We start from the raw sequence: 27,693 nt of genomic DNA, 5'->3' as shown, positions 1-27,693 counted from the left end.
CAGGACTTACTCAAACTGATACATAAAAACCGATATAAACTCAAAGTAAAGAGAGAGAAAGAGATAGTGAGTGAGAGAGAGTGAGAGAGAGAGAGAGAGAGAGAGAGAGGAGAGGTTTTGTGGGTTTTTCTTTTGTGTTTGGCTGATAGGAAAACTTTAAGCGAGAGCTGCAAGGGATTTTCTCGGCCGAGAAAGCGAGGGAAAGTACAAAAGATGGGGAGTGAAAGCAAGAATGAAGGGATAGAGGGGGTTTCGCCGACGATTAAGAAGGTGGTGCAGAGTTTGAAGGAGATTGTGAAGCACTGTACGGAGCAGGAGATCTACGCCATGCTCAAAGAATGTAACATGGACCCTAACGAAGCCGCTCAGCTTCTCCTCTCTCAAGGTTTATTATCTTAAGGATAAAGCCTGATATTTTTTTTTTTGGAAAAAAGAGCCTCTTTTATGGGTTAAATTGTTACATTCTGTTTGGTTGCCGAGAAACTGGGGGAGAAAGATGAAGGAGAGAAAAACTTTGTGTTTTTTGTTTAATGGGGGCGTATGGTAGTACTTATTTGCCTCTTATGCTGTTGCCTTTTATGCTATTGCTTTTGGGACAATAGTTTTTCCTCTGTCTCTATCAAGTGAATTGTGAAATCTTGTTTTTGTTTTTTTTTTTTGGCTGCGTTGTTTTCTATTAATTTTCCGGTTGGTTTTTGGAAAAATTAATGGGACAAATATGCATGGAAAAAAATTAGGTTTTTGTTTTGGTTTACTTTAATAAGAATTAGAAGGAAAATTTGAGAATAAAAAGCATTGCATTGAGGTATTCTTCTTTTTGTTAATTTATTTCGACTTGTGTGAACCGTTTAGAGATAATGATTGATGGCGTTAAAAGAACTGAAAAGGAGAAAATGAAAGAAAGGACCAGGCATTGCAATTTATTTGCCGACTGGGCCATTCAAATTAGTTAACGTTTTCTTGACATTACTTGACATTTTCGTTCTATTTCATGTTTTTAAATACTACTTTTTTGTCTGTTTTTTTTGTTTCTTTTGATTGGGTTGGTCCAAATCTGTGTTCTGCTTGAAAGCTTTTCGGTTAATTCTGTATATAACTTTTGATCTTCAATGTCATCATTGAATTAGTAATTTTCAATTGTGTAGATACTTTTCACGAAGTGAAGAGCAAACGTGAAAGAAGAAAAGAGGTACCCTTTTGGAAACATGCTTGAAATGCTTTTCCCCTTCTGTGTAGGTTCTTAGTTTTCTTCCAAACTTGCAACGGTCCTAGTTTTTTATTATGTCTTTTTGCATACTTCTCAGTATGTTTGTTGGCGGACGATGTATCTGCGAAAAGTTTTCTTTACTTATATGATGTTTGGGTGTATTCATCGAAAAAAGTTTGGGTATAATGAGCTCATTATTTTTAGTCCTTCATGACAAAACCGATCAAAGAATTGAGGAAAACCACATTAGATCCTATGTGTTGCATGATGTATGGGTATCCTTAATTGTCCATTTTTTCTTGTCTTTTGGTTGAAGTTTCAATTGCTTGTGTAAAGGACATATCTAATGCAAGACATGATGACATGACTACCATGCTTTCCTAGCTACTAATGAGGAGTTTTCCTTGAGCTGGTTCTTTCTTTGGCTTTTTTGTTGCTTTTTTATTTTTATTTTTGATTTTGTATCATATCTTATCCTTTTTGATATCTTCAGATGAAGGATACACAAGAATCATGGTCTCGTGGTAACAATAGTGGTTTGAATCGTGGAGTTAGGGGTAATAATGGCACGCGTAATGTTGGATGGAGTGGACAAGCTCAAATTAGCTATAATGGTAATGTTCGGGTAATTGTGAAATGTAAACAGTCTTGTGCATATGATTTAATGAATCTGTTGTTGATTTTGATGCTGTGTCAACTTATGTGATCCTCCTGTCAGATCTTGGTAAAGCAGCATACGACGGAGAGAAGGGGTCAGTTGCTTCTTCATTCTCCTCATCTATGACTCATGCAGAAGGAAAAACCATTAATCAGCAAACTTTGCTGCATAGGTTGGTTCTATAATGAAATTCTTGTTGATGCTTTAACCATGTCTTTTACACAAGATACAGTGAGTTGGATGTTATCGGTTACTATGCATTTATCTATGTAAAACTCTTTGTGGTTATTTGCTTGCCTAACATGTGGAAGTAAAAAATATTTTGACAGCAAATTTCGCGGGTAGTCCCTGATTGTACAGTAGCGCTTCAACATTGGTCATACTATAAGATGTGTAATCTCCATTTCAGTCATGATTCCTCCATTATGGCCTCTGTCTTTAGGATTGCATAGACTTGGTGACACCACAAGTATTGTACACTATTTTTTGTTTATTGGTTGCATCCTGTTTACGTGAATTTCCTCCCAACTCATACCAATATGTCTTGTAGAGACCTTAAGTTATTTCTTTTATTTTCATTTGATTGAAGTACTTGTAATTGAGCAAGTGTCTTGGCTTTTTAACAAACTTGACTAGGCTTCTGAATTCATAAATTAAAAATCCTCAAATGTTTTTTTTTTTTTTTTTTGAAGAATCCCAAAATGGTAGCCCGAGAATCAACAATTTATTAGTATGCCCTTATTTTTCATTTTTTGGCCTCCATTTATTTTTCAGCCTGAACCCTAAACTCTAAACCTTACAGGGAAGAATCATCATGACCATTCTGCTTCCAGGGCCCTGCAGCTGAGACCAGCCATGTGTTGCTTTGGCCAAATGCATTCACCAATTCTTCACTATGTCTATATAAATCTTTTAGAAAAATTGTGTGCAATGTACTATGACATGGTAACTTGGACTGAGAAAGGGAGCCTGCTGTATGATTTGTATATGATATGCTTACTTCTCATTGGGACACTTCTCTGCCTTGTGGACTTCAGCATGTCATAGCAAACCTTCTGATCCAGCCTTTCTGAGTAGAGGGGAAGTAAGAAAATCTTTTTGTTTCACTCCATGCCATAGGTTGTCAAAGGTTGAACATTGCATTTGATTATGGTGATGTAGATCATGATTCACCAATGATTTGCCTATTATGTCTATTGTCAGTATCGTAACTGATGTTATGATATCACTCTCTCATTCATGCATTTGAGAACTGTGTTTACCTAGTCCATTGTTATATATTTAGAGTTTAAACAATTTCTTTATCAAGTTTTTAGCCAATTGTCCTCAAAAGAGTTTACTTTTCTGTTGGTTTTTGTTTGTCTTGTTAATTTTGCATTTTTATGTATGTGACTGATGCCATAAGTGTTGCAACATGACCTTGATTTCATTGCTTGAGCACTTCTCTAATTACTCATTTTAAGTTACCTTTTAATATCTGCTGCAGTGATTCTTTTAGTACTGATAATGGAAGACAGTCAATAGGAACAGGTGATCCAATGTCTGCATCTGCTCAGCTGTCTCCAGGGTTTCAGTCTGCTTGGTTGGGGGCCACCACATCACGTCCTTCAATGGCTGACATTTTGAAGATGGGTAGGCCACAAAACAAGGGCTCACAGATGATAACCATGACGTCTTGCATGCCTCAAGATGCAGTCACGCCGAACTCATCCCTTTACTGTGCAAAGCCTCCCCATGTTTCTGCTACTTTGCAACAAGAATGGCACCAAGATTTGCACCGACAAGATCTGTCTAACATGTTAGAGGCAATCAATAAATCTGGTGCTAGTGCTCGCCAGCATGTTTTAAATGATGAATGTCGTGTGATCGAGGAGCCAACAGCTAATAGTGGGTCATCTGTTGCGGATGCACCTGCTGCCTCGGATGCTGAGATATCTTGTAATCAGTCTAACTCCCATGATAATGGAGCTAACTCGTTTAGCAACTGTGCGTCAGATGTGGTCCAGTTGTTGAAGGGTGATGTTAATGAAAATCTTAGTTTTGATCCTGTCAGATGTGCTTCTGCATCTAGTAGGCAGATAATTACGAACAATGCTGGAGGGGGATCTGATTGCGATAATTTCATGTTGAACGATATAAGTTCATACAGTTCTCGTATGGACTTTGAGCTCCAGGAAGGTAATTATTAGTGTTTGAATTAAATATTGCTTATTCCAGTGTAAATATACAATAAATCGATGGAAGATTAGACCTCTATATCTAAGAAGCCCCTTCTATAATTTTTCTTTGCTGATATAGTTTTTTTTTTTCCCAACTTTGATGGACAACATTTTCTGAGTGATAGATGTATGTTAGTGTCTTGTACATTGGTTAAAATTTTGAGATGTGAGTATTGCTTCTAAAATTACGTGGCATTAGTTACATTGTCCATTGCCATGTTTGCAGATTTACAACATATCTCAACGTGTAATAATGTTCGTTTGCCCCCTTTTTTTGTGTTTAACCTTCTGTGCTTGCCTCTATTTATGATACATAAACGGCATTTCCGGTTGTATTCATTTGCTAGTAAAGTTAGAAGCTAACCTTTTCTACAGAAACGAATTCTGGAGTAAAAAAAATGCCATGATTACCTTCTACACGTTGGAATCATTGTCCTTTTATCATATTTCATGATCCTGTTCATTTTTTTTTGTTGGCATTAAAATTGGTTTTTGTTGTCTTTGAGGAACAATTTGATGTTGCACTTCTAGCGTGATCCTCAATGCATTTCCTTTAGTTATGATTATTATTATTGTTATTATCGTTTTAAATCTATTATCTGGAACAGGTAGTGGCTCACATTTATCCTTTCCAAATCCTTCAGCACCTTTGACTGATAATACCAGCGTAAATTTGTCATTAGCTACTGCAACCTTGCATCGACTAAGTTTAAGGAATGAGGAGCCGGCTTTGCCTGTTACAGAAGATAACTGTGCATTAGTCTTTCCAAGTCATCTGCAAACTTTGGCTGCCGACTGCTCACAGTTGAGCTTTGGTACCTACAAAGCTAGCAGTAATTCTGCATTTTCTGAGCCTCTTAGGTCTAATCCATTAACACTTGACAGGGGAAAGGCCTCTGTTGCAATTGATGGTTCATATGGGCACTTGGATTCCAGGTATGATTCTCTTACTTGGTCCATATACACACTAATTGGTTTAAAATGCTCATGATTTATTTTTTATTTTTTCTCCTATACAGAAATTCAGGGCACACTGGTGATGAACAGCTTAGATCCATGTATGATACTCTAACAGTGGCTGCTGATGCTAGAAATTATGATTTAACTGTGTCTTCACGGTCAGAGTTGATGAAACATACTATTCCTGAGGCAACAGTTGGACATGAATTCATAACCAAATCATGTCTATCTGATTCTGATTTCAATAACACTCAACAGCCAACTTCTGCATTCTCTTTTGCTAGGGCAGACTCACAAATCAGAAATCTTCCTGCTTTTTCAAGTGAATTGGTAATAATATTGCTAGTAATACTGTTCCTTCTGTTTTTGCTAGATATTGGCGTCCTTTAAAAAGATAACAGAAACTGTTGCTGGACACTATTTATACTCTGCAGCCTAATATCAAATATGCAATTCACAAATTATATATTTAGTACATGCATAATTATTGGTGAGGCTATTGTTTTAGTATACTCATAGATGAGTGATGCTATAGTAATATTACTCAAGTCCCCTTTGTGTCATCATCCTCGTGAAATGCTCTGGTTTTCATGTGGTAACCTCAGGAAGGGGACATGATATTTTGATTGTATTTTTTAACTTATCAAAAAACTCATAGATGAGTGATGGCTGAAGTAGAATCTCATGTTGGCTTGAGTGCAGCTTCCTGTGCACCATGTTTGGTGACCAAACTCTGCCACTATCATTTGCTATTACAAAAAGAAGCGGCGTAGTGAAACTCTTGAGTAAATATGGTCAATCATTGTCCTTTTTCTTTTCTCATCCCCTTAAGTTATTTCTGAGTTTTTTATTCTATTTTGATTGGCATTTTGGTTTTCCCATTCTATTTTTACTGCTAAATATGTGCCATGCACATGCGTTTCTCCTCGTGTTCTGGCCTTATTCTTCCTGTATGTCCCTTGATTCTGTCCACATTCCTAAATCTTGTGACTGCCAATTCTCTCTCTCTCTCTCTCTCTCTCTCTCTCTCTCATGGACTCTTGCAGGACCTGTTTGAGGAAGGGCATCTGATCGCTCAAAACTCCCCCCAATTAACCTCTAGCAGATACTTTTTTTGTCTTGCTTTTTAACAAATGTTTCTTTTTCTCTACTTGTAGGTGAATCCTTGTATGTATTCCTTAACCTAAATGGAGTATGGTGTGAAATGATAGGCTTAAAGTCTGTTGGTTGACGACGACTGTGATAACAGTCAGTGTCTTATCTCAATATGGGTCATGTAACATGAATTTCAGTTTTTCAAGTCATACTTTCTGTCAAAGCTTAGATTGATAATGTAAATGTAATGTTTTTGTTTTTTGTTTTGTTTTGTTTTGTTTTTAATTTGATTGACTTCCATATTATGATGGTGTGAGTACTATTGGTAGCTAGAGCATGTTTACTTTTTTTTGATAAGTAAAGGAAAAGGAATTACAGCTAGAGCATGTATACTCGTAATTGACCATTCTATTCTATTCGGTACTTGCATCAGGTTAGAATATTTGTTAGAGTTGATGAATCGCTCAAAAAATGTAGTGTTCAACCCTACGGTTTTTAAGTAGGTTTCGCAATTTTTCACCCTTCTTACAGTCCAAGGTTGCTATGAGATCAGTTCATATATTTTTGCCCTTGATCTTCCTTAGCTTTAAGATTATCATACAGTAAGATGTGGATCTGGCTAATTTAAAAAAGGACCAGAAGAGTAGATTGATTTCATTCCCATTTTAATTTTAAAAATGGAAAAATAGGTAGGGTCTATAGAAGCTGTAATTTCATTCCTTCAAGATCCTCTCTCTCTCTCTCTCCCCCCCCCCCCCGGCGGAACTCTTCATTGGATAAGGGAAAAAAGGATTAGATACTAGCTGTGTTAAACCAATGGCCATGTCCACATGGATGGCTTTCGCTTAGAATATGCCTGGTTTCTTTGTGCCTTCTTATGAACATTCTCCCTTGTATGATACCAAATATACAACTAGATTCGTTGCTGCTGTTAGTGATGGCTTCATTTGTATTTGTGTAATAAGTTGCCACCGCTTTTTACTTATGCTACTTCCTGTTTCTCATAAATATCCAACTTCAATGGTATTTGTGTAATTAGTCCTTGTTTCTTGTACTGCTTTACAGCCAACTTATTCAGATACCATACGAAGTGATTTATTGGCATCGACTATGAATTCTTTGAGAGATTCTGATGATCTTCTGCATTCACAATTCCCTGTGACACGGTCGATACCCTCAATATCCAAAAGTGCAGGATCGCCATTAAGCAGTTCAACCAACTCCATGTTAAAGGTATGCAATGAATGACCCGTTTCTTTTGGTCTACTGGAGGCTCTCCAGGTCAATGGGCTACATAATGGGAGGTATCATCTCCCATCGCTGACCCCTCCCAGTACTCTGTGTTGGCGGGATTTAATCTCTAAGGTCTCGCATACAATGATAAGAGACTTTGCTAGCTAAGCTAGCTGACACACACAATGAATGACCATTTATGCTTGGTGCCCTTTAGTTATTTGTTCAGGTTCTTCTGTAAACAAGAGCTTAATCACTGTTATCATCCTTTAGAAGTCAATGTGATGCAATTCTAAAGGAAAGCAGACCAAATAGAACATATCGCTTTTATATTATGTTAGAATATATATTTCCCACCTCCCTCTCTCTCTCTCTTGCTCTCTGCCCTAGGTGTGGCGCGTGAGGTCGCGTTACGCTAGGGGTTTGCCCTGTTTCGCCTATCAGATTTCCGGTTGCTGTGCAGGGAGTCTCTTGAGCGTCAGGTGTTTGTGGGTAAAAGTCTCTTGCAAGTTTTGGCAAAGCAACCTCACAGCTTGGTCATAAAGAGAGGTTCTGCTTCCATAAGAGATCTTTTTTCTAGGAAGTTTGCGTTTCTCTGGATTTCAGCCATGTGAGGCGTGGCGGTGGGCTGTTGCGAACCCTTTCGGGGGTTGTCGTGTGAGGTAGGGCATGGAGAACCGATTCTTTGTGGAGGCTAAGTCCTTTATCTTCTCGGTGGTGGAAGGGTCATTGGAGTTGAGGGTGGCGGAGAAGAGGAAAGGATTCTCAGGATGGATTCGGCTGGGCTCTGGATGCGTTGCTTGGTTACTGTCGATGGTGGAAGAGGTGTTGCAAAATCCGGGCTTCGAAAATTTTGTTAAATCTTTCAGAGGGCTCGAAGGTGACCATCGTTTGGAGAGGTAGGAATAGCTCCGGCCGGTTCTTAGAGGTGGCGGTGTACACTGTGGGTGGTCGGAGAGGGATGATTGTATTTCCTGAAGGCCGTGACGGGCGGGATTGGGGACGAGTTTTTGGGGAGTTGAGCAAAGTGTTGGTTTTCTTTGGTACCTCGGTGGTGTCATCTTCTTTTAGTGGTGTCCTGGTGGGGAAGAGTGTGGGCAAGGCCGCGGGTGTTTTGTCGTTTGCAGAGGTGGTGGGCTTGCCGGTTGTTGGCGAGCCTCTGGTTCAGAAGGCGGCGGTGGTCTGGTGCGAGGCGGAGAAGATCTTTTCTCTGGATCGGGAGTGGGAGCCCTTCAGGCAGGCGGTGGATTGTTACGATTTGGAAAGGTCCTCCTTCGGTCCTCTGGGTAAAGGCCTTGCGGTTGACTGCTAAGCTCTGGAGAGCTCTCCCAGTCCTCTGGGTAAGGACCTTCTTGCGTGTTCCAAGAAGAGGGATGCAGTCGATGCTGCTGAGGCTGCAGGTGACGTTGCAGTGCAGGAGTTGGGGATATTCAAGAAGCTTCTTGATATTTTTGAAAAGTGGCTTCTTTGGGCTTGTGCGCATAGGTCTCATTTGGGCTGGGTTTCCTCTGATGGGCTGAAGCGTAGCATGGGCAGGACTAAGTGTTGCCTTGGGTTGGGCAGTATGCGTTTTAGGGCTAGGTCAAGAAGGGTGGGCTGTAGGTCTTTTTCTAAAAAGACTAGGAAGTCGGGTCTTAAAAGAGTGGATTACTTTAAGAAGGCTAAGAAATGTGGGTTAGCTTCGGTTCATGGAAATGTGGGTATGAGTTCTGTTCCTTCGGGCTTGGGTGCCCCGGTGCCGGAAGTTGTGGGTTATTCTTCAGCTTCTCTTCCGGAGTCAAAAGAGCGTTCCTCTCCCTTTCCTCCGGTTTCTTTTGCCACGAAGATTCTCGGGGAAAAGTCCTCTACGTCGTGCAGTTTTGAAGCTCCTAACGTGTCTTACTTCTGGTTCTGAGGGCGTTGTTGTCTCTACTTTGGTGAGGTCAGCTCTAGGTGGGGATCCTTCTTTGTCGCCTTCGTCTGAGATGGCTCCTTCTCCGACTCTCTTTGTTCCAGCTCTCAGCGTTTGCTCTTCAGGCGCGGATGCTCTAGGTGAAAGGCTGCGTTACTACCTCCCTGTGATGTCGGAGTCTGGCGCGCCTATTTACCCGTCGGAATCCAAGTCGGTGCTTTCATACTCTCAGAAGAACAAGGTTGGCAAATTGGATAAGCATATGCTTGCAGAGTCTCTTGAGACTTTCAGTGCTCCTAAGGAGCTTTCCGGGCCAGTTTGTGGGGTTGTCTCCAAGCCCTTGTCAACTCGTGCAATGTCTACCGCTGCTCAAGACGAGGGCTATCAGCCTATCCTTCGGCGTGGCTTCCTTCTCCCAAGCGGCGCGGCTCTTCCTCCGTTAGAAGTGGGAGTGGTTCTACTCTCTTCGGTCCAATCTGTGCTTGGGTGCCTGCCTTTAATGTCTTTCTCAGAGGTGGGTAAATCTTCGCGGGACATGGTTTTGAAGAGATTGGTGATCCTCTCAGGCAGCGATTGATCTTAGCTTCTGTGTTAATACTTTAGGGGTCTCCCACGAGGGGAATGTGAAGGGCTTTGTAGATTTCATGCTCTAATTGATGCGAAGCATCGTCTAGAGGCTTCAGTTTCCTCTTCTAAGTTTGAAGGGAGTCGTGAAGTGAAGAATTTAGAGTGCTCGATTAATTATGATGCTAGAGGTTTTGGTTCTAGTAGGGGCAAGGCTAAGCGGCCTAATGTGATGTATTAGTCTCGGGGTTTTGTGGGCTGGTTTTGTAGGGGTTTTCTGGGTTTCCTTCTGTTTGGGTTTTTCGGGTGTTTTTCCCCTTCCCCTCTCTTTCCTATTTTGTGTCCTTTTGTATACTTTCTGTATGCTTAGGGGCGCCTTTACGCTTTTTATAAAATTCTCTACTTACAAAAAAAAAAATTTCATATTACATTTGGTTTGTTTTCTTATAAGAATATTTCTCATGTAGGTTTGATTGTAACCATTTTATATTCTACTTTATTCTTTTTGATAAGTAATAATTTTTTTTTTTTTTGATAAGTTACTTTATTCTATTTCATTGTAGGGTTTATTTCATTCCTTAATTATTTTATGCTTACTTTAGGTTTACCTGATCACTCCAAGTCTCTCTATAAATTGAGAGCATTGTAATACAATTTAATACATAATACAATTCAGCCAAGATGTACCCCATACGTCTCTTTTCGCTTCTGCTTTCTTTCTCTCTTCACTTTCATATTATTTTATTTTATATTTTATGTATATTTCTACATGGTATCAGAGTAGAAGTCCTGAGTTCGAACACTGTTTGTGTCATTCATCTTCCATTTCAATTAAATATTCTACGTGTTGGCTTTCGCATATTAAGGTAGAATTTGAGCCCACACGTGAGGAGTGTTAGAATATAAATTAAATGATTAAATTCATCAATTTCTATCTGTTTAAACTTGTGAGACTAGTGGTGGTTTAACATATTATTGACAGCTGTTGATGTTTCTCCTTTAGTGATTAGTTATTATGTTTTTCTTGTTCTTTTTGGCCCTATTACCTTGGTGGCTTGTCTTGTATACTCATGTATATCAGACGCTTTACGCTTTTAATGATATTTTGATTAATTATAAAAAAATTATTGACATGTTCGTGCAATTGTGCAGGCTTTGAAACCTGCTGCCTTTTCTAATGTTCAGTCATCTTCTGTACATCCGCATCACCTTCATCAGCCTTACTCTCACCCTAACCTTACCTATGAACAATTAGCCAATGGGATTGGCTATCCTTCCCTACCTTGGAGTCAAGCTTATATGACATCTGCTTTGGACACAGGATATCCAGGCAATAGTGCATCCAATCAATCGCTTGCAGGAACAAGGTACAGCCTTCCACAATATAATAGTGGAGCCCCATCAAGCAGATTACCTCTACCTGCTTCTAATGCTTCTGGTTATGGAAGTTTTGGGACTCATACAAATTCTGAAAGGTTTTTGCATAACCCATCCACTGACCTTACAATCTCTCACGGTGGCTATGATGATTTATTACGTTCTAACTACATGGGGGGAAATCATTTTACTCCATTTCAACAGGTAATGAGAATTAATGGATGATTCTACAATATCTAGGATGCAAGGATAAAATTAAATAAGGAATTCATTGAATTCGTTTGGTGATGTGTGTTTGCAATGGTAGTGCTGTTTGTTGACAGTTGTTGCAGTGCTGTTAGTGAAATGCGAATATTTTTGAAGTAATGCATAGTATGAGGTTAAAGGTACATGCATGGTACTGCTATTTATGACGAGCTATTATTCCACCGGTTGTGACGTGCCATTATTTTTTAAGTTTTGCATAATACGGGGCTGACCTTGCACGCTTGCTTAGTGTAGTCTGTGGGAAAAATATTTGCTTGTCATATGCTTCAAACTTGAAAGTTCTGGAGTTTCCTATTTCTAATCTACCGTGTGATTGATTGTATCAAAAGTTTCACAAATGTTTGATTGGTTTCATCTTTCTTTCATTATTTTACTGTGTTTTATTAGTAGTTTTTCTTGTGTTGTCCAGCATGATAGCTTTTCTGCGTGGAACTATGGCCCTGGTTCAGGAACGATGACTTCTGTTCCAGACAGCACATATTACAGCTTAGCGGAACGGAATCAACAGAGTAATAGATATCAATTCAGTCAGCAGAACTCACAACATCACGGAGCTCCAGGATACCCTGATTTCTCTCATTCATAACCAGGGATCACAGAAGAACATCAGCAGAGCCCTAGTGATTTGATGATCCTAAGCGGTTCTCAGGATACGCCATCTTAGCACATCAAATTTGGCAACGTAGCTACTAACAATTTCCATGTTTCTTCCATTTCGTCCTTCCTCCCAGGGGTTAGGGTGTTATATGAGAGAGAGAGTTCTCCAGTTCAATTGAGATTTTTGTTTCGTGATGCTTTTGAGTGTTTGGCGCTGTCCAATTGTACATACTTAAAAGTTTAGTTGACGATGCCCACTGCCTCAATATTATTGTATTCTACCTTAGCTAATTTCCATGTTGGGGCATGATTTTTGAGCTAGGCATCTGGCTAATTTTTATTCTTCTCACAGGGAATTTCTGAATAGAATTCATTGTTTACGATCAACTTTGGGTTTTGTATCAGATATTATTTGGGAAGGCACTAATAGTACTGGTTTGTTATTTATGCGATTATCAACCCATATTGAATGGCCTTTTAATTAACTCTACAATAGTATTAGTTGTAGATAAAATGGTCATGCAGCCTGCTGGGACTCATTTTTAACGAGTTAATATCATGATTTCGCCATGTGGAGTATATTTATATGGTGTATGGGTACCCGTTGGGTAAGGCAATTGACATGAAGAATTAGTCAGTTGGGAATTAGGCACTGAGAGTAAATACACAAAGCCACACGTTTAATTTGCAGGGTTGGTATTTACTTAACCATCTCCTAATTCCCCCGTCATTCCTTCTGGGTCGCATGATAAAATTATTGGCAGAATGGGACTACTTAAACGCACACCTTTGTTCACAGTTTTGGCGAATTTCCTGTCATTTGCCAACACTAAACAGCTAGCTTGGGCAGGCAGGAATGGCTGGAGGCACAGATCTAACAGTCCCTTGTGTTGCGTCCAAAACTTCCTTGGATAGAAGCCAAGAACAGGACAAGGGGAATCACAACAGGCCTGCCATTGATGTGCTCATGTCTCCCAGAGTGCCAAAGGCAGTGTCACCAGTTTCTTCTGTGGCTGAGGGGGAGACCCTTAGGCGGCCTCGCGGGAGGCCGGCTGGTTCTAAGAACAAGCCAAAGCCGCCAATTATTGTCACCAGAGACAGTGCTAATGCACTCCGTGCGCATGCTATGGAAGTGAGCTCTGGCTGCGATGTGAGTGAAAGTTTAGCTAATTTTGCAAGGAGGAAGCAACGCGGCATTTGCATACTTAGCGGGAGTGGATGTGTAACGAATGTCACGCTGCGACAACCGGCTTCCTCTGGGGCAATTGTGACCCTTCACGGTCGGTTTGAGATTCTTTCCTTGCTTGGATCAATCTTGCCTCCACCTGCCCCACCTGGCATCACTGGCCTGACAATCTACCTAGCCGGTGCTCAGGGGCAGGTTGTGGGTGGGGGTGTGGTAGGTGCACTCATTGCTTCTGGGCCTGTTGTGATCATGGCTGCATCATTCATGAATGCCACTTTTGACCGCCTGCCATTGGATGATGATGAAATTGCTGCTGCTATGCAGAATCAACACTACCAAAACGGCCGCACTCATCACCTTGATATTTCAGATCTATATGGGATGCCACCGAACTTGCTCACCAATGGTTCTATGCCCCCTGAGATATACTCTTGGGCACCAGGGCGAACTATGTCAAAAACCTAGCCTCGCTATTCTGTCATATACATTTATATGAATGCTCTCAAAGTGTTTTTCACTTCCATGGCGATGTTGATTTCTAGCATAACTAGCTAATCCATATGACATTGCCTGTTTTCATATCAATATACTGCTACGTACTTGCCAAGAAAAATCATCCACTGACTGCTGGAGTAAATCTTTCAAAGTAACCTCAAGACTGAGAGTACATGAAACAGTCATATTATGTAAAGCATTCTAAAAATCAAATTAGTTACAATTGCATTAAACCTTTGATTTGTTCTACCTTCTAAGTTTACTGCTCTCACAGGAATTCCACTCCCAACATCAACATCAATTTTCCAAAAATTTTCACACAAAGAAAAAGGAAATTTGAAGTCCAAATCAGTAACTCGGATGTTGGCAATTGAACCAAGTTGACAAACAAAAAACGTTCATAGGTTTCATAAAATTGCCTCAAAATCTGGGTTGGACATGTTTATTATTTCAGACCCGTTCCGTCTCTTGTAATACCAGTCCCAATTGATTCAACAAAGAGTAGATCTCTGGCGCTCTATGATGCAGCCTGCCACCTGCAACAAACTCATGAACTTCTCCATCCACTTCAATCAAACTACACCCTGGTTCTTTCTCTATATGCTTCTCCTTCATGGAAAGCCGCTCCTCCATTGCTTCTGCAAAATGACTGGAGGCAGCATAAAGATTGGACAAAAGCACATAACCACAGCTATCGCTTGGATCCAACTCAATCACATGCTTTGCTGCCCGCTTGGCCATCTCAATGTTTCTATGCTTTGTACAAGCTGAGAGCAGAGATCCCCAAATAATGGCATCTGGGTCTACAGGCATACTTCTTATTAGCTCTTCTGCCTCTTCAAGGAGTCTGCCTCGGCCTAGTACATCAACCATGCAACTATAGTGCTTTATTGATGGCTTAATCTTATATGTATCTGTCATTAATGAAAAATAATAACTTGCTTTATCCACCATGCCCGAGTGGTTACAAGCTGTGAGAACACCCACAAAACTAACATTATCTGGTTTCAAATTCATAGACTGAAGCTTAGAGAATAAATGAAGTGCTTCTTCTGCATCACCATTCATAGCGAGGCCCAAGATCATCGAGTTCCAACACGATAATCCTTTCGTTGTGGCGGCCTCAAACGCTTGACGAGCCTTTTCAATGCTGCCACACTTGCAGTACATGTCAATTATTGCTGTAGTGACAATGATATTCAAATCAAAATCATTCTTCCTAATATAATCATGAATCCACTCCCCTTGTTTAAGAGCTCCTAAGCGAGCACAGGCATTTAACAAGCTCACCATTGTAAACTCGCTAGGCCCAATACTTGCCTCCTGCATTTTGCAAAAAAGCTCCAATGCCTCCATCAACTTCCCATTCCTAACATATCCACTAATCATAGAATTCCATGAGACCGTATTTCTGAATTGCATTCTATCGAATAACCTCCTAGACTCGTCGATTTCTCCACATTTAGCAAGGCCAATAACCATTGAATTCCACGCAACGATATCGAATTCGGTCTCTTTGTCAAACATTCGATATGCGTCAGTCAAAAACCCGCTGTTGGCGTACATATGTAAGACGGTGTTTCGTATAAATGGGTCGCTCTCAAGACCTGTTTTTATGATCCTCCCATGAAGCTGAGCTCCATAATGAGCTAGTCCTAGTTGGGCATAAGCTTTGAAAACCGAAGGATAAGTCAATCTTTGAGGTTCAATAGGTGAGGATATTAACATGTCAAGGAAAAGAGATAATGCATTTTGTGGAGTTGAGCTTTGAGAGAAGCCTCTAATGATGGTATTCCATACAAAAAGGTTTGGATTTTGGATACGAGTAAAGACCAAGTAAGCATAATTCATGTCACCGGCCGGGGAGGCGCAGAAGGCCAAGATTCGGCTGGCGGCAACAGTGCCATTGGCTAGACCAGTTTTGATGAGGTTGGCATGAATCTTTTGAAGGTCTTTCATGGTGGTGCAGTGCTTGTCTAGCATGGTGAGGTAAGGTTGGCCTGAGATGAACTTGGATATGGAGGTTGATGATGGGGTGAGTGAGCAACAACAGGGTGCCATTTCTTGTGGTTCTTATTTTCTGTTGCTGCCTTCTTTTTATCCAATCCTCTTTCACTTTGTGGGGAATGCAGAGGTGAAAGAGTGAAACAGAGGGAGCAGGGGATTTGATTACAGCTATCTTGTTGGGCTGGGAATTTTGATGTCATACTAGTGGCTGGGAATGCTTGTTGTCACAGTTCAATTATCCCCTTGGATTTAGATGTGGCTCGCAACAAAATATGGATTACCATCTTAATTAATAGTGGCAAATTAATTGTCTAGAAATTAGATGAAGAGAGAATAATAATAATAATAATAATAATAATAATAAAATTCGATACTAATCACCCATCTAAAAATCTACAAAATTTGTAAGCAACATAGCGTGTCATGGGTCATGTACCCACCACGAAATAACGGGTTATGGTTAAGGGATTGGACACTTTGACTCGTTTAATTAAATGGGTTGGGTTAGAGTTGACTTGTATAATTTTATATTCATGCCTCGACCTAATTCAAACCCGACATACGACATTTAGGGTTAATAATTTTTGGCTAACAATTTTTGGCACGACTTGTTAACCCAACACAAAATTAGCGGGTTGGGGTTGAGGGGTCTGACCTGTTTAATTAAATGAGTTGAGTTAGGATTGATCTATATAGTCTTATACTCTTGCATCGACACGATCCAAACCTGATATGCGAACACAAATTGCCACCCTACTGTTATAGGTCCCATGTGGTTGAAAACATGGCATTTCTAGTCCACATGGATCCAATCTAAAGAGACTCAAAGCCACCAAATACTCAAAATGAAACACTCGTTTCCAATATTTAACAGATAATGGATTGACATTCAAATGAATACTGATTTAGTTTAATGATTGAAATTGTAGTTTAGTCAAAACAAGAACCGAAGAACAAAAGAAACAAAACAAAATATTCTTGATATGCTTATTAAAAGAACAAGAAGATGTGGCTAAATAGGACAATAAACAGCGATGGACTCAGAATTTGATTCCAGGAGAGACAATCCCATTCCTGAAGCCTTGACTTTGCCTTTAACTTAGATATATTATTATTATGATACTTAAAGAGAAGCTTAGTGGAAAATATAGCATTTTTTTTTTTAGCTGTATCTTCAAAACATATCTAGATTTTGCTTTTCTCTGTGTCTTTTTGTAAATATAAGGTAGGAATATTGACAAAAGAGTTGGAAGTAACATGGGTTTTCGGCCTCTAATTAATAATATATTCATAGCTACATTTCAATTAAATTAGGTAATGGGAGCAAGGATCAAGAAGTGCCTTTATGCTGAGCCTATAAAAAAAAACAAACTAGTCTATGAGAAGCATAGCTATATTTCAAATCCAATTGGGCAAAAGTGCAGGATTACGATACAATTTTGGACGCCTCACTTTGAGGACCAATTTCTCCAATTTAGCTTGCTTTTTTTTTTTTTCCACCACGGGCCCCACCCCCTCAATTAACATCTACTGCATTTTCTTCCTAATTATAGCCAAACTAATTAAACATTCATGGTTTATATTGATTATTTTCTTTTTCTTCTTATTAGTGGTGATAATTAAACAACTATAATAACCTGTTATATCAATACATCATTTGGCTATGAAAAAGCTCACTTGGAGTTCATACTTGATAGTGGATACTTTAGTTAACCATGGCTTACTCAAGAATAGGGGGTGAGAATTCGTATTTGCGTGCCGGGTTTGAATCTTATTGATACATGGATAGAAGATTATATAGATTAACCTTAATTTAGCCTATGTAATTAAACAAGTCAGACCCCTTAACCTTAACCAGCTAATTTTGTATTAAATTAATTTTTCGAATTCGTAGATTGTGTCAAAAATTACTAGTCCTACTTAAGAATCCAATCTCTGCACTGATTAGACCGCCACAAGTCCAATGGGAAGCCCACTGTGTGTCACCAAAAGCCATTACTAAAAAAGGGGTTAAAGAATGTGGATTTATTTTGTCTCGGACAAGTTGTCCCACATTGGATGATTTACACACAGGGAATCACTTAAAGTGAAAAAAAAATTGAAAAGATGGTACGGCAAAAAAGAGAGAAAGAATTATGACATTGTGCTTCTGCAGTTGGTAGTCAGAGTCATGGCTCATCTAACAAGTAACAACCCAACAAAGTCTTGCCAAAAAATCAACCCAACCACAAAAGAGAAAAACACAAAAAGCCCAGGGCTGAGAGAAAAAGAAGAAAACTTGACAGTCATTTCAAGTGTCCTTGGCATCCCCTCCCTTTATTCCACTTCTTTTCAATGGAATTGTGTGGTGTATTAGTATTGGCTGATTTTGATTTTGTTATTTTAGTATATCTCTAAAATATTCGTGAAACTAATAGGGTTTGAACTTTGAATCCAATCTCACCCACCATCCCATAACTATGGATATGAAGACACTATCCGTCTTCAAGGCTAAATCTTTAAGAAATGCTATACGAAGAACTATCTTTTTTACTTTTTTACACGCTTAAATGCTTATTTTCTAACGTGGCAGTTGATAAAAGAGGTCGGGTAAACAGATAGGATCAAAAAACATTGTAGTGAAAAACTGACGTGACAACTACCATATTAAGAAGTAAGCACTTGAGAGTGTAGAAGGAGCGGAGAGTATAGTATTTCTAAGTCTTTAAAGTAGAGCAGTAATTTTTTTTGAGACATTGTTGATTAGATTTGGTCCTATAAAACATTTAAAGAAGCATAAAGAAGATAAAAGGCAAAATGGCCACATCACCACCATCATTACAATCATCACTTACCAGCCCACATACCAAACCTATATTCCAAAAAAATCTCTGTGGTTTCTTTTTTCAACCTTCTTCCCCACCTTTTCCATCCTTTTTGCACCCTCTCTTGCTTGCACCGTCCTACACCCATGTATCCTTTCTCAAGTTTTCTCCCCTATCTCTCCTGGGTGCTTATTCTAGAAAATATATTTTTATATACATGTCGAGAGGTACACAATCCTTTTTCTTTCCAACAAAATCATTCATGCTTCTCTAGTTTATGATATCTTTGCTTCACTTTCTCTGTTTGAGACCAAGTGAAAAAGCAGAACTAGATAATTGAAGAGCAACATTAGATTTGGAGGAGAAGAAGAAGAAGAAGGCATTAGAGAGGAATAAGACAGGAGGGTAGTCGATGGATCAAAGGGTCCTCCTCAACTGTTTCATATTTCTCCTATTGGCTCATTTTCTGTGTGCTGGTGAGTGGCCTCGTCTTGTTTGTTTGCTTCTTTTCATTTCAATATTTGGTTTAATTACTTCTCTTCTAATATGGGCGTCTTTTTTTCTTCTTCTTTAGTGCTTCTTTCTTTCAACATGCGAGTGTGTTCTTTTCTTTTCTTAGCAACAAACAGCTTTCTAAGACCTCAGAGTTTCATCCAAACATAAATATGCAGCTCTGAATTTGTCATTTAAAGTGTATTCCTTGCGCAGCAGACAGCTTCCTAAGACTCCAGATGTACATTGAAAAATATTTCAGTCTTCTTGTTCTGAATAAAACCATTTCCAATGCACTTCTTTTTTCTTTGAATTCATCAAAATTGTATTGCTTTAATTTTCTTCCTTCATAAGATCCCAGATGTTCATTGCAACATAAATATCAAATTTTGTGGCTCTGTATTCTGTCATTTCAAACGTATAGCTAAGCTTGAATCCTTGAATTTTAAGGTTAAACTTTGAATTCACACTTTAATTCCTTTACATGCTGGACTTGGAATTTCTTTGCTTTTCCTGTACTGGTACTATTCTTTCCTCTCTCTTCTCTCTAAATCATTGTTCTTTCTCCAAATGGGTCCTATTATTTTCGGTATGGTTTATTAACGGCAGACCAGTTTTATGACATTGGAAATTCTCTCTTTTCCTGTCTCTCTCAAAACTTTCTATAGTTTTAAAATTTGAGTATTTCTCTCTCTCTCTCTCTCTCTCTCTCTCTCGCTAGAATAGAATTTCTAACGGCATTCTAGTTTGGTTTCGTTTTGTGCAAAACTCAACCAAGCTACAGAAAATTTATGGACTTTATTCTATATCGGAAAAATATTTGTTATAACCCTTTGCATGCCAATTCGTCAGAATTTAGTGGGGTCAAATAATTTCTTAAGGAAAAATCTGAGAGCATTTCATTTTCTGTTCATCTATTTCTGCTCTTACAAGTATAAGCAAAAAGTAAAGCTTATCTCAACTTTTTTATTTCAACTACAGGTTCAATTTTAACAAAGAAGGTATCAATAGTACGCCACATCAAAGAACAATACCAGGAAGAAAAACATCTACAATTCACTTCTGCAATTTCCACCACTCAGAAAGATATCACCACTCCAGTCACAACGGTTCCAATAATAACTCCCACCGCCCCTACTACTTCAACAACTCCAATTATAAACCCAAACTCAAACCCAGATTATTCAACCACACCAGCCACCATGACCCCATTTGCAAACCCAGCTGCAACCACATCATCACCTTTATCCTCAGGCGCAAGCTGGTGTGTTGCTAGCCGAAGTGCATCACAAACCACGTTGCAAGTTGCTTTAGACTATGCTTGTGGGTATGGTGGTGCTGATTGTTCACCAATTCAGCCTGGTGGAAGTTGCTACAACCCCAACACCATTCGTGATCATGCCTCGTATGCCTTTAATGTGTACTATCAAAAGAACCCGGTGCCAAATAGCTGTAACTTTGAAGCAACTGCTGTAACTACAAGCACTGACCCAAGTAAGCTGTCTTTTCATTATGCCTTATAAGTAAGTCTAGGAAAAGCAGTATCTAGAATGAATTTGTATGGTTTATGTTAAATTGTTAATACTGTGACCACGCACGCGGAACAATGGGTAGGAGACACCTGCAAAACAGTGAGTTAGAGTGACACGCCGATCCACTTCCCATGCTTAATTTAATTGGGTATTTAAGAGAAAAAGCCCAAAAGAAAGAGTAGGGAGCGGAAGGAATCTAGTGTATTGTATCTATGTGTCACGCAGTAGATCTATGCTTTGTGCTTGCAGTGGACCAAAATCATAGGCTTACTTGGGCTCAAAGGGTCTTTGGTTGGGCTCAACAGTCCTTTCGATAACCAGGCATTGGCCAGTTTGAGAAATGATTTTTGCACGTCTCTTGTATATTTTTTGTATATAATTTAACCATTGAATTTGTAGGATCCATAAGAATTTATATGTGAATTCTATAGATCTAATGGTTGATTTAAAAAAGTGATTTACAAAAGATATACAAAAGAGATGTGAATGTGAATGTAATATGTCTCTTCCGGTTTATAATAAATTTTTTCATTTTTTTTTAGAACTTAATTTACGTCAAGTTTAATAACACCAACCCATTTCAAAATAACATAATTTATGTTCCATCACTGCAGGTACGGGGACATGTCAGTATCCATCCATTAGGTGAACTCATGCAACTTAATTACTAGCAATTAATAGTTTGATTTATTTTGCTATGTATATATAAAACCACTTGAGCAAGAAATATATGAAGCAACCTTACTAGTGTTTGGGTTGGAATTGAATGCAGCACAAGCTCATCAGTGTTAAACACAAGTTCAAGCGGCTCAACAGTAATTGGTGCAGTGCCTTCCAGCCCCTCTATCCCATCAGCGGCTGCCAAGTTAGATAGCTCCCCACATTTCTTCGTCATTGCATGTCTCATGGGGTTACAAGCGGCCACTTTCAATCTACTTTGTTCAAACTAACTAATTTGCTGCAGGTTGGCTGTTTTGGGTGAATGATCATAAGCATATATATATATATATATATATATATATATATATATATATATATATATATATATACAGATGAATGAGTGGAGCCGGGGCACATATATATGTATATATATACATAAATAATATGTTTTTGTTTTGTCGCAGCAATAGTTTTAAATATTTGAGATTACTCTTGTACGTGATCTGTAAATTAGTTGTTAGTGACCAAAATGAGGCCTCGTAGAGTGGAAGAAAGGGAGCTAGTAATATGGAGGGATTTTGTAGTGGTAGTAACCAAATAAACCATTAGTATAGTTTTCCTTATTTATTATTTCTTCTTCTTCCTCTTCTTCTTTTCTTTTCTAGTTTCTTCTTTTTCCTTTTTATTTTTAATTTTTATACAACATTGATATACATGGGCTCTTGGACAATAACTCACAACTTTCAATAAACCATACAAGTGTGCTTGGATTTGATCTCATGTGATGCACCGTGGCGTATTGGGAAGTAGGGGTGTACAAGTGGTTACAGTTAGTGATTATTGGCTAAAACTACTAATTGCAACCGCCTAAGGCGGTTATTGAATTTTAACAACCGTAACCGCCTCCGCCTAGGTGGTTAGCGGTTATTATGTTTATAATCGGCCATTTGAAAACCGTCTTTTAATTTGGGTTTTGGGCCGGTTTTTGGGCATGTTTTAATTTTTTTCAAAATAATAATAATAATAATAATTTTTGGACCTTGTGGTAAAAAATTGACAAATCTAAATACAAATACAAAATATCTAATAAAAAAAAAATACAAATCCAAATAACCAAATACAAACAAATGTTTAATATATGTATTTTTTTAAAATATATATATATATATATATATAAATGGTGGCGGTTAGCCGTTGCGGAGTAGTTATAAACCCCCCATTTATACAGGCCTATTGGGAAGCTAAATCTACAAGCACAATAACTCTCAATTTTATCATAAATCCAAAAAAAAAACAAACAAATAATTGCAGGAAAATTGAAGAAAAATACTCCCTTGATGTTTCTTATTGAAAACTTGAAAAAAATACCAAAATCTGGCAGCCAAGCCGTCATTATTAGGCTTAAATAGAGGTAGGGTAGCAACCTTAAAGAACAAATTACAAACTATCTTGTCGCTATCTCGGTCGAACGAACTTTAAGTTTAGTCAAACGAGACAAAACATCGCATTATCGTATGATTGAGACTACAATCAAGCTGATATTGAAGCCCCCTAGAACAACCTCGATCGAATGAACTTCGACTAATTAGATATCAACCGACTCGAAGCTCTTAGGAGCCAGTACTAGTGGTCCTAATCTCTTGTTCGACCAAAATTCCTTAAACAAATATTTGGATTTCTATCTACGAATAATTTTGACCTAGTAAATGCTTGAATTTTAAAATATTCATGAAATACAAATTTGTATCAATTTAAATAAGCTTTCCAATGCTACCAAATTTTCCTCCATATAATGTTAGAATCACAAGACATTATATTTTAGCTATGATTGATCAACTCCTAAACTGGCTTGCATCACCATGCATTGGGGTTGACCATGTGAAAGGCTACTCAGGTAGCTCAGGGCCCAACTGCTCGAGTAGGCGGGTTCTGAGCTGCCTCATTGCATTGGATCCTAGTCTAGCATGTTTTGTGTTTGATTCCCACCGACGTCAAGCCTTTTTTTTCCTCGAGACTAAAGGAAAGAAAAATACAAAAGCGAAAGAAAATTAAAAAAGAGTAGAAAATACAACAAAAAGATAGGTAGAAGAAACAGTCAAATAATTCCGGAAGGAGAAACATCCTTTGAAAAATATTTCTTTAGGCCTTTAGGATAGATGTAAACCCAATATATAGACAATAATCCTTTGTTTGATGCAGCAGCAATCTAAGGAGCAACCTTCTTCAGTAGCAACCTCCTCCAACAGTCTCATTCGGCAACCATATGCCACCGTCTATCGGTCACCACCCAACAACCTTCCACAAGCCAAGCTCACTTGCCTAACTTTGCTCGCATTACATTGGATCTTTTCCCATCTAAGCTCTCATCAATCTTTGCTTTCTTGCTGTTGTGCAAATATCTATCTAAATAAATGGGCAAATACTTATACATTTTACTCACAAGTACACAAGATTAAAACAATAGTATAACAGGCAAATACGAGATCATTCCCACGAGGATTGGTATAAATTGTGTTTAAAGAAAAATTCCTAAAAGAGATATGTTGAATAAGACGGGATAAAATATTGAATTAAAAATAATAAGAAGAAAATGTAGAACTTCGATATCCACCGCTAATCGTACTCAAATAAGATTCACAAAATGCACAACACTATAATCATAACATGATACTTAATGTTTACCAGCCACAAGAGAATGATATTTTCTCCTAAAGCTATTGATTTCCCTAAGCAACGAGTTAGGCATGGTATCTACTCTAACTCTTTTCTTCTTTGAAGGATTTAACATGGTATCTACTAAGTTATTCTTCAATGAAGCATAAATTTATGTAAATCGGTAAACACACTCAGATTGGAATATGATATCTATTCCAGTTGTCTTTATGTTGATTAATCCAAGAACCTGTGTCGGGTTCTTTCGTTACTCTATTATGCCCAGAACTCGGTCATCCAAATTGATATAAATAACAAATCCATACCACATGCATATGATGGCCAAACATAAATATGTGAGGAATTCAAGAAGTTAGAATTAATCAAGTTAAGCATCAATATATAAATTATAGCAAAGCAAATTGAAAAACTTAAAGAGACATGATTGGAGCTTCAATCGACCCTAACTAAAGTATTAGTTACAACTAATATTGTGTAAAATTATATACATACAGAAAATAAATAAAAGAAGAAAGAAAAACTAAAATTCTTCTTGAAGTAGCCTCAAATTCTTCTTCCCAAGCTTGTGTGTCTTCTCTTCAAAGGTTAGATGCCTATTTATAGGGATTAAAGAAGCTCTAGAAACCTTAAGAATCCTAAAACAATGGGGTAATTATCTTTTTCCCCCATGAACTACCAAAAAATGCGCAATGCCCCCATGAACTACCAACTCGACCAAAATAGAGCATTCAACTACCAAAGACAACCATTTTCCCCCCTTCCATCAGTCAAAGGGGTTAAAACAAACGGTCAACGGGTCATGTGCCGTTTTATATGGGGGCATGTTGGAAGATGATGGTAGTTCATGGGGGGAAAAGAGGAAGATAGTGGTAGTTCATAGGGGGAAAAGAGGAAGAAAATGAGGGTAAAACGGCGTGTGACTGACGGAAGGGGGGAAAATGGTTATCTTTGGTAGTTGAATGCTCTATTTTAGTCGAGTTGGTAGTTTATGGGGGCATCGCGCATTTTTTGGTAGTTCATGGGGGGAAAAGGTAATTACCCCTAAAACAATTGTAAATAGGTCTCCTAGTCCAAATAGAATAAGTACAAGTCTTTTCATTTTCTGAAATTCTAATCAAAGTAAGAAAAGGATTCAAAATTTGCGATCCTTTATTGCAGGGTGATTTTGGCATAGTAAACGTCCGAATTAGGAAAAACCTATTGATGACATATTTGTTCAATTTGTTATTAGATTTCGAACACTATTAATTTTGTTGCAATCCGATACTTGAGCCAAAAGTTATGATTAAATTACAAAGACGTGCTCATTCTGGATTCTTTTCAAAAATAACGAATTTTTGCCAACTTCTCTTTTCTTAAATTCAAAATTGATTTGGAGTAGAATTTTTTCAAAAGTGAGTTTGCAAACTTCGTTATAATCTTGTAATTTGATGAATTTTCTTTCAAAACTTGTAAAATAAAGAAAACACAAAAACAATACAAAACATCAAACTATAACAAAACTAAGAGCTTAACATATGTAAATTAAGGGGCTTGAATGTGTAACATTTATCACTTGCCACACAAGATCATGATAAGCTTCAACAATGGTTTTGAAAGCCGAGCTCACTTGTCTAACTTTGCTCACATCACACTGTAACTTTTCCAATCTAAGCTCACATCAATCTTTGCTCTCTTGCCACACAAGATCATGATCAGCTTCATCATCGATTCTGAAGGTCAACCTCACACTCAAATATTAGTGTTGTCTGCACTAGATCCAGTTGTAGAAAAAAAAAAGTCAATTCCCTTTCTTTTCCAAGCTCAAGCTTTCATATTGAGTTTCAAGGGATGTTAGAATATTTTCGATATTATGATTTTGGGGAAACTTCACAAAACCTCACTGATCTTTCACTCGATTTGAAACTATTCCTCCAAAGTTCAAAAACTCTCAATTTCACCCCCCGAACTTCTAATTTGATGCAATGTCCCCCTCATCCATTAGGGTTTGACGTTAAATCCTAATAGTTTTTGTAAGAATGACGAAACTACCATTTTTGTTGTTGTTGTTGTTGTTGTTGTTTTTTTTTTTTTTTTTTTTTTTTTTTTTTTCATTTTCATTTAATGATAATAAAAAAAAAAAGAAAAAAAAATCTTAGTCTTTGATCTGTGGGTCAATAGACCCACAACTATGGTTCTGGTGACCAACAGTGGAGTCACCTATGACCCACATTGTGTCCCCAAGCTAGGTCACAAGTGGGTCATGACTCATAGCGAGGTCACCATACCCACGGTGGGGTCACCACAAGACCTCGCTGTGGGTTTGGCAGGTGACTTGCGTTGGGTGAAGCATGAGCCGCATTGGGTCAAGCGTGACGTGCGTTGGGTTACCAGACCCACAACGGGGTCACCACTAGACCCCCATAGTTAGTTTGGCGGGTGACCTGCGTTGGGTCACAACCCACGGCGGGGTCTAGTGGTGTCACCAAGTGACCCAGATGTAGGTCAGCTGTGACCCATGGTCTCAACTTTTTATTTTTTATTTTTATTTTTTTTATAATTTTAAATTGAGGATAAATTCATAATTTTATAAAAGTTTTAAGGGGCATAAAAATCATTTTACCCCTTTTAACGTCTGATTTAACGCCAAACCTTAACGGAGAAGGGATATTGCAACAAATTCAAAGATTGAGGGGTGAAATTGTTTTTAAATTTTAGAGGGTAGTTTAAAATCGAGTTGAAATTCAGGGGAATTTTTTGAAGTTTCCCCTATAATTTATTTAGTTTCTTTGTAGGTTTATTCCATTCCTTATTTAGTGTAGAGTTTTTTGTTCACCACTCTTAGCCTCTCTCTATAAATAGATGCCATTGTAATACAATTTAATATATTCAAGATGTAGCTCGGTTTCATCAGTTTCTCTCTCTGTTCTACTCTCTTCTCTCTTTCATATTATATCTTATTATACATTTCTACATATACAACTGTGAACCCCATGGACGAAATGAAATAATTTTTACAAAAATGAAAAACAAATGATATTAAATTTTGAGGGAGGCCCTCTCTTTTATTAAACTTTTTAGCGTTAATTATAAAAATGCCCCCCAAACTACCAGCCGTTTTTAAAGTAGCCCCCTAGATTGCCAAGTGCATCACTCGGGCCCCACAAACTACCAAAGAGTGTCAAAAAGACCAATTTTGTCGAAATATTCCTATAATACCCTTGTCACGTGTCATATATTCAATTAAAAAAATAATTAAATTTAATAATCAAAGAAAATTTAGAAATATTCAAAAAAAAAAAAAAAAATGAAGGGTGGTTGGGCCAAATTTTGGCCAATGAATAAACCCCACCATCCTAGGCATGCAGAAAAACAAAGGGGAAAACAAGCTCCACGAAGGGCACAGATTACAGATCTAAAAAGATCCGACAAGCCCAACTTTTTGGAACCCACTATCTCCAACCTCCATTTAATCTCATTAGTGGAAGATCCCATACCCATCCAAACTCACAAGTTGCAGTTTCATAATCAAGAGAATGATTTAAAAAAATCACGAAGGAAGGAAGGTGTCTTAACCAGTGCTGATTTCGGCTATGCTTGAACGCGAGTGAAAAGTGTCAAAATCTCGGTGGTGCTCGGAAAATGACTTCTCCACCGGCAATTATGGTGGTGGTTGGTAATGGGTTGAGTTCCTTGAATATGGGTGGTGAGCGGCGTGAGGAAGAAGATGAGTTTGAGAAAGAGGAGAACAAGTGGATGAGAGGAGGCAGTCGTGAATAATTATGGTAAAAGCTAGG

General features: G+C 38.3%; 4 protein-coding genes across 6 annotated transcripts; 3 read left to right on the top strand and 1 right to left on the bottom strand.

Annotated features, from left to right (window-relative positions):
* Positions 1-18: 18 nt before the first annotated feature.
* Positions 19-12,531, top strand: LOC133861424 (uncharacterized). 3 transcript variants are annotated; one of them, XM_062297218.1, is made up of 10 exons: positions 19-385; positions 1,146-1,189; positions 1,701-1,821; positions 1,926-2,037; positions 3,352-4,043; positions 4,693-5,020; positions 5,104-5,374; positions 7,205-7,372; positions 10,980-11,408; positions 11,881-12,531. In XM_062297218.1, the coding sequence occupies exons 1-10, from the start codon at positions 214-216 to the stop codon at positions 12,055-12,057; spliced, it is 2,514 nt and encodes an 837-aa protein (XP_062153202.1). In that variant the 5' UTR covers positions 19-213; the 3' UTR covers positions 12,058-12,531. The 3 variants fall into 3 exon arrangements, with proteins under 3 accessions (XP_062153202.1, XP_062153203.1, XP_062153204.1); XM_062297219.1 differs by lacking the exon at positions 1,146-1,189 and having other exon boundaries at positions 247-385; XM_062297220.1 differs by lacking the exons at positions 19-385; positions 1,146-1,189; positions 1,701-1,821 and having other exon boundaries at positions 3,383-4,043.
* Positions 12,532-12,825: 294 nt separating this feature from the next.
* LOC133861426 (AT-hook motif nuclear-localized protein 16) lies at positions 12,826-13,771 on the top strand. Its single transcript, XM_062297223.1, has one exon. The coding sequence runs from the start codon at positions 12,925-12,927 to the stop codon at positions 13,717-13,719; it is 795 nt and encodes a 264-aa protein (XP_062153207.1). The 5' UTR covers positions 12,826-12,924; the 3' UTR covers positions 13,720-13,771.
* A 364-nt stretch (positions 13,772-14,135) lies between these two features.
* Positions 14,136-15,896, bottom strand: LOC133861425 (pentatricopeptide repeat-containing protein At2g42920, chloroplastic). The gene has a single exon (XM_062297222.1). The coding sequence runs from the start codon at positions 15,808-15,810 to the stop codon at positions 14,200-14,202; it is 1,611 nt and encodes a 536-aa protein (XP_062153206.1). The 5' UTR covers positions 15,811-15,896; the 3' UTR covers positions 14,136-14,199.
* A 2,860-nt stretch (positions 15,897-18,756) lies between these two features.
* Positions 18,757-21,874, top strand: LOC133861427 (glucan endo-1,3-beta-glucosidase 12-like). Its single transcript, XM_062297224.1, has 4 exons — positions 18,757-19,036; positions 20,034-20,546; positions 21,199-21,229; positions 21,357-21,874. Exons 1-4 carry the CDS (start codon positions 18,973-18,975, stop codon positions 21,532-21,534), a joined length of 786 nt encoding a protein of 261 aa, XP_062153208.1. The 5' UTR covers positions 18,757-18,972; the 3' UTR covers positions 21,535-21,874.
* Positions 21,875-27,693: the final 5,819 nt, after the last annotated feature.

This window comes from Alnus glutinosa, chromosome 2, assembly GCF_958979055.1.
Source record: "Alnus glutinosa chromosome 2, dhAlnGlut1.1, whole genome shotgun sequence".
Taxonomy (NCBI): Eukaryota; Viridiplantae; Streptophyta; class Magnoliopsida; order Fagales; family Betulaceae; genus Alnus; species Alnus glutinosa.
This window is presented reverse-complemented; position numbering and strand designations above follow the sequence as displayed.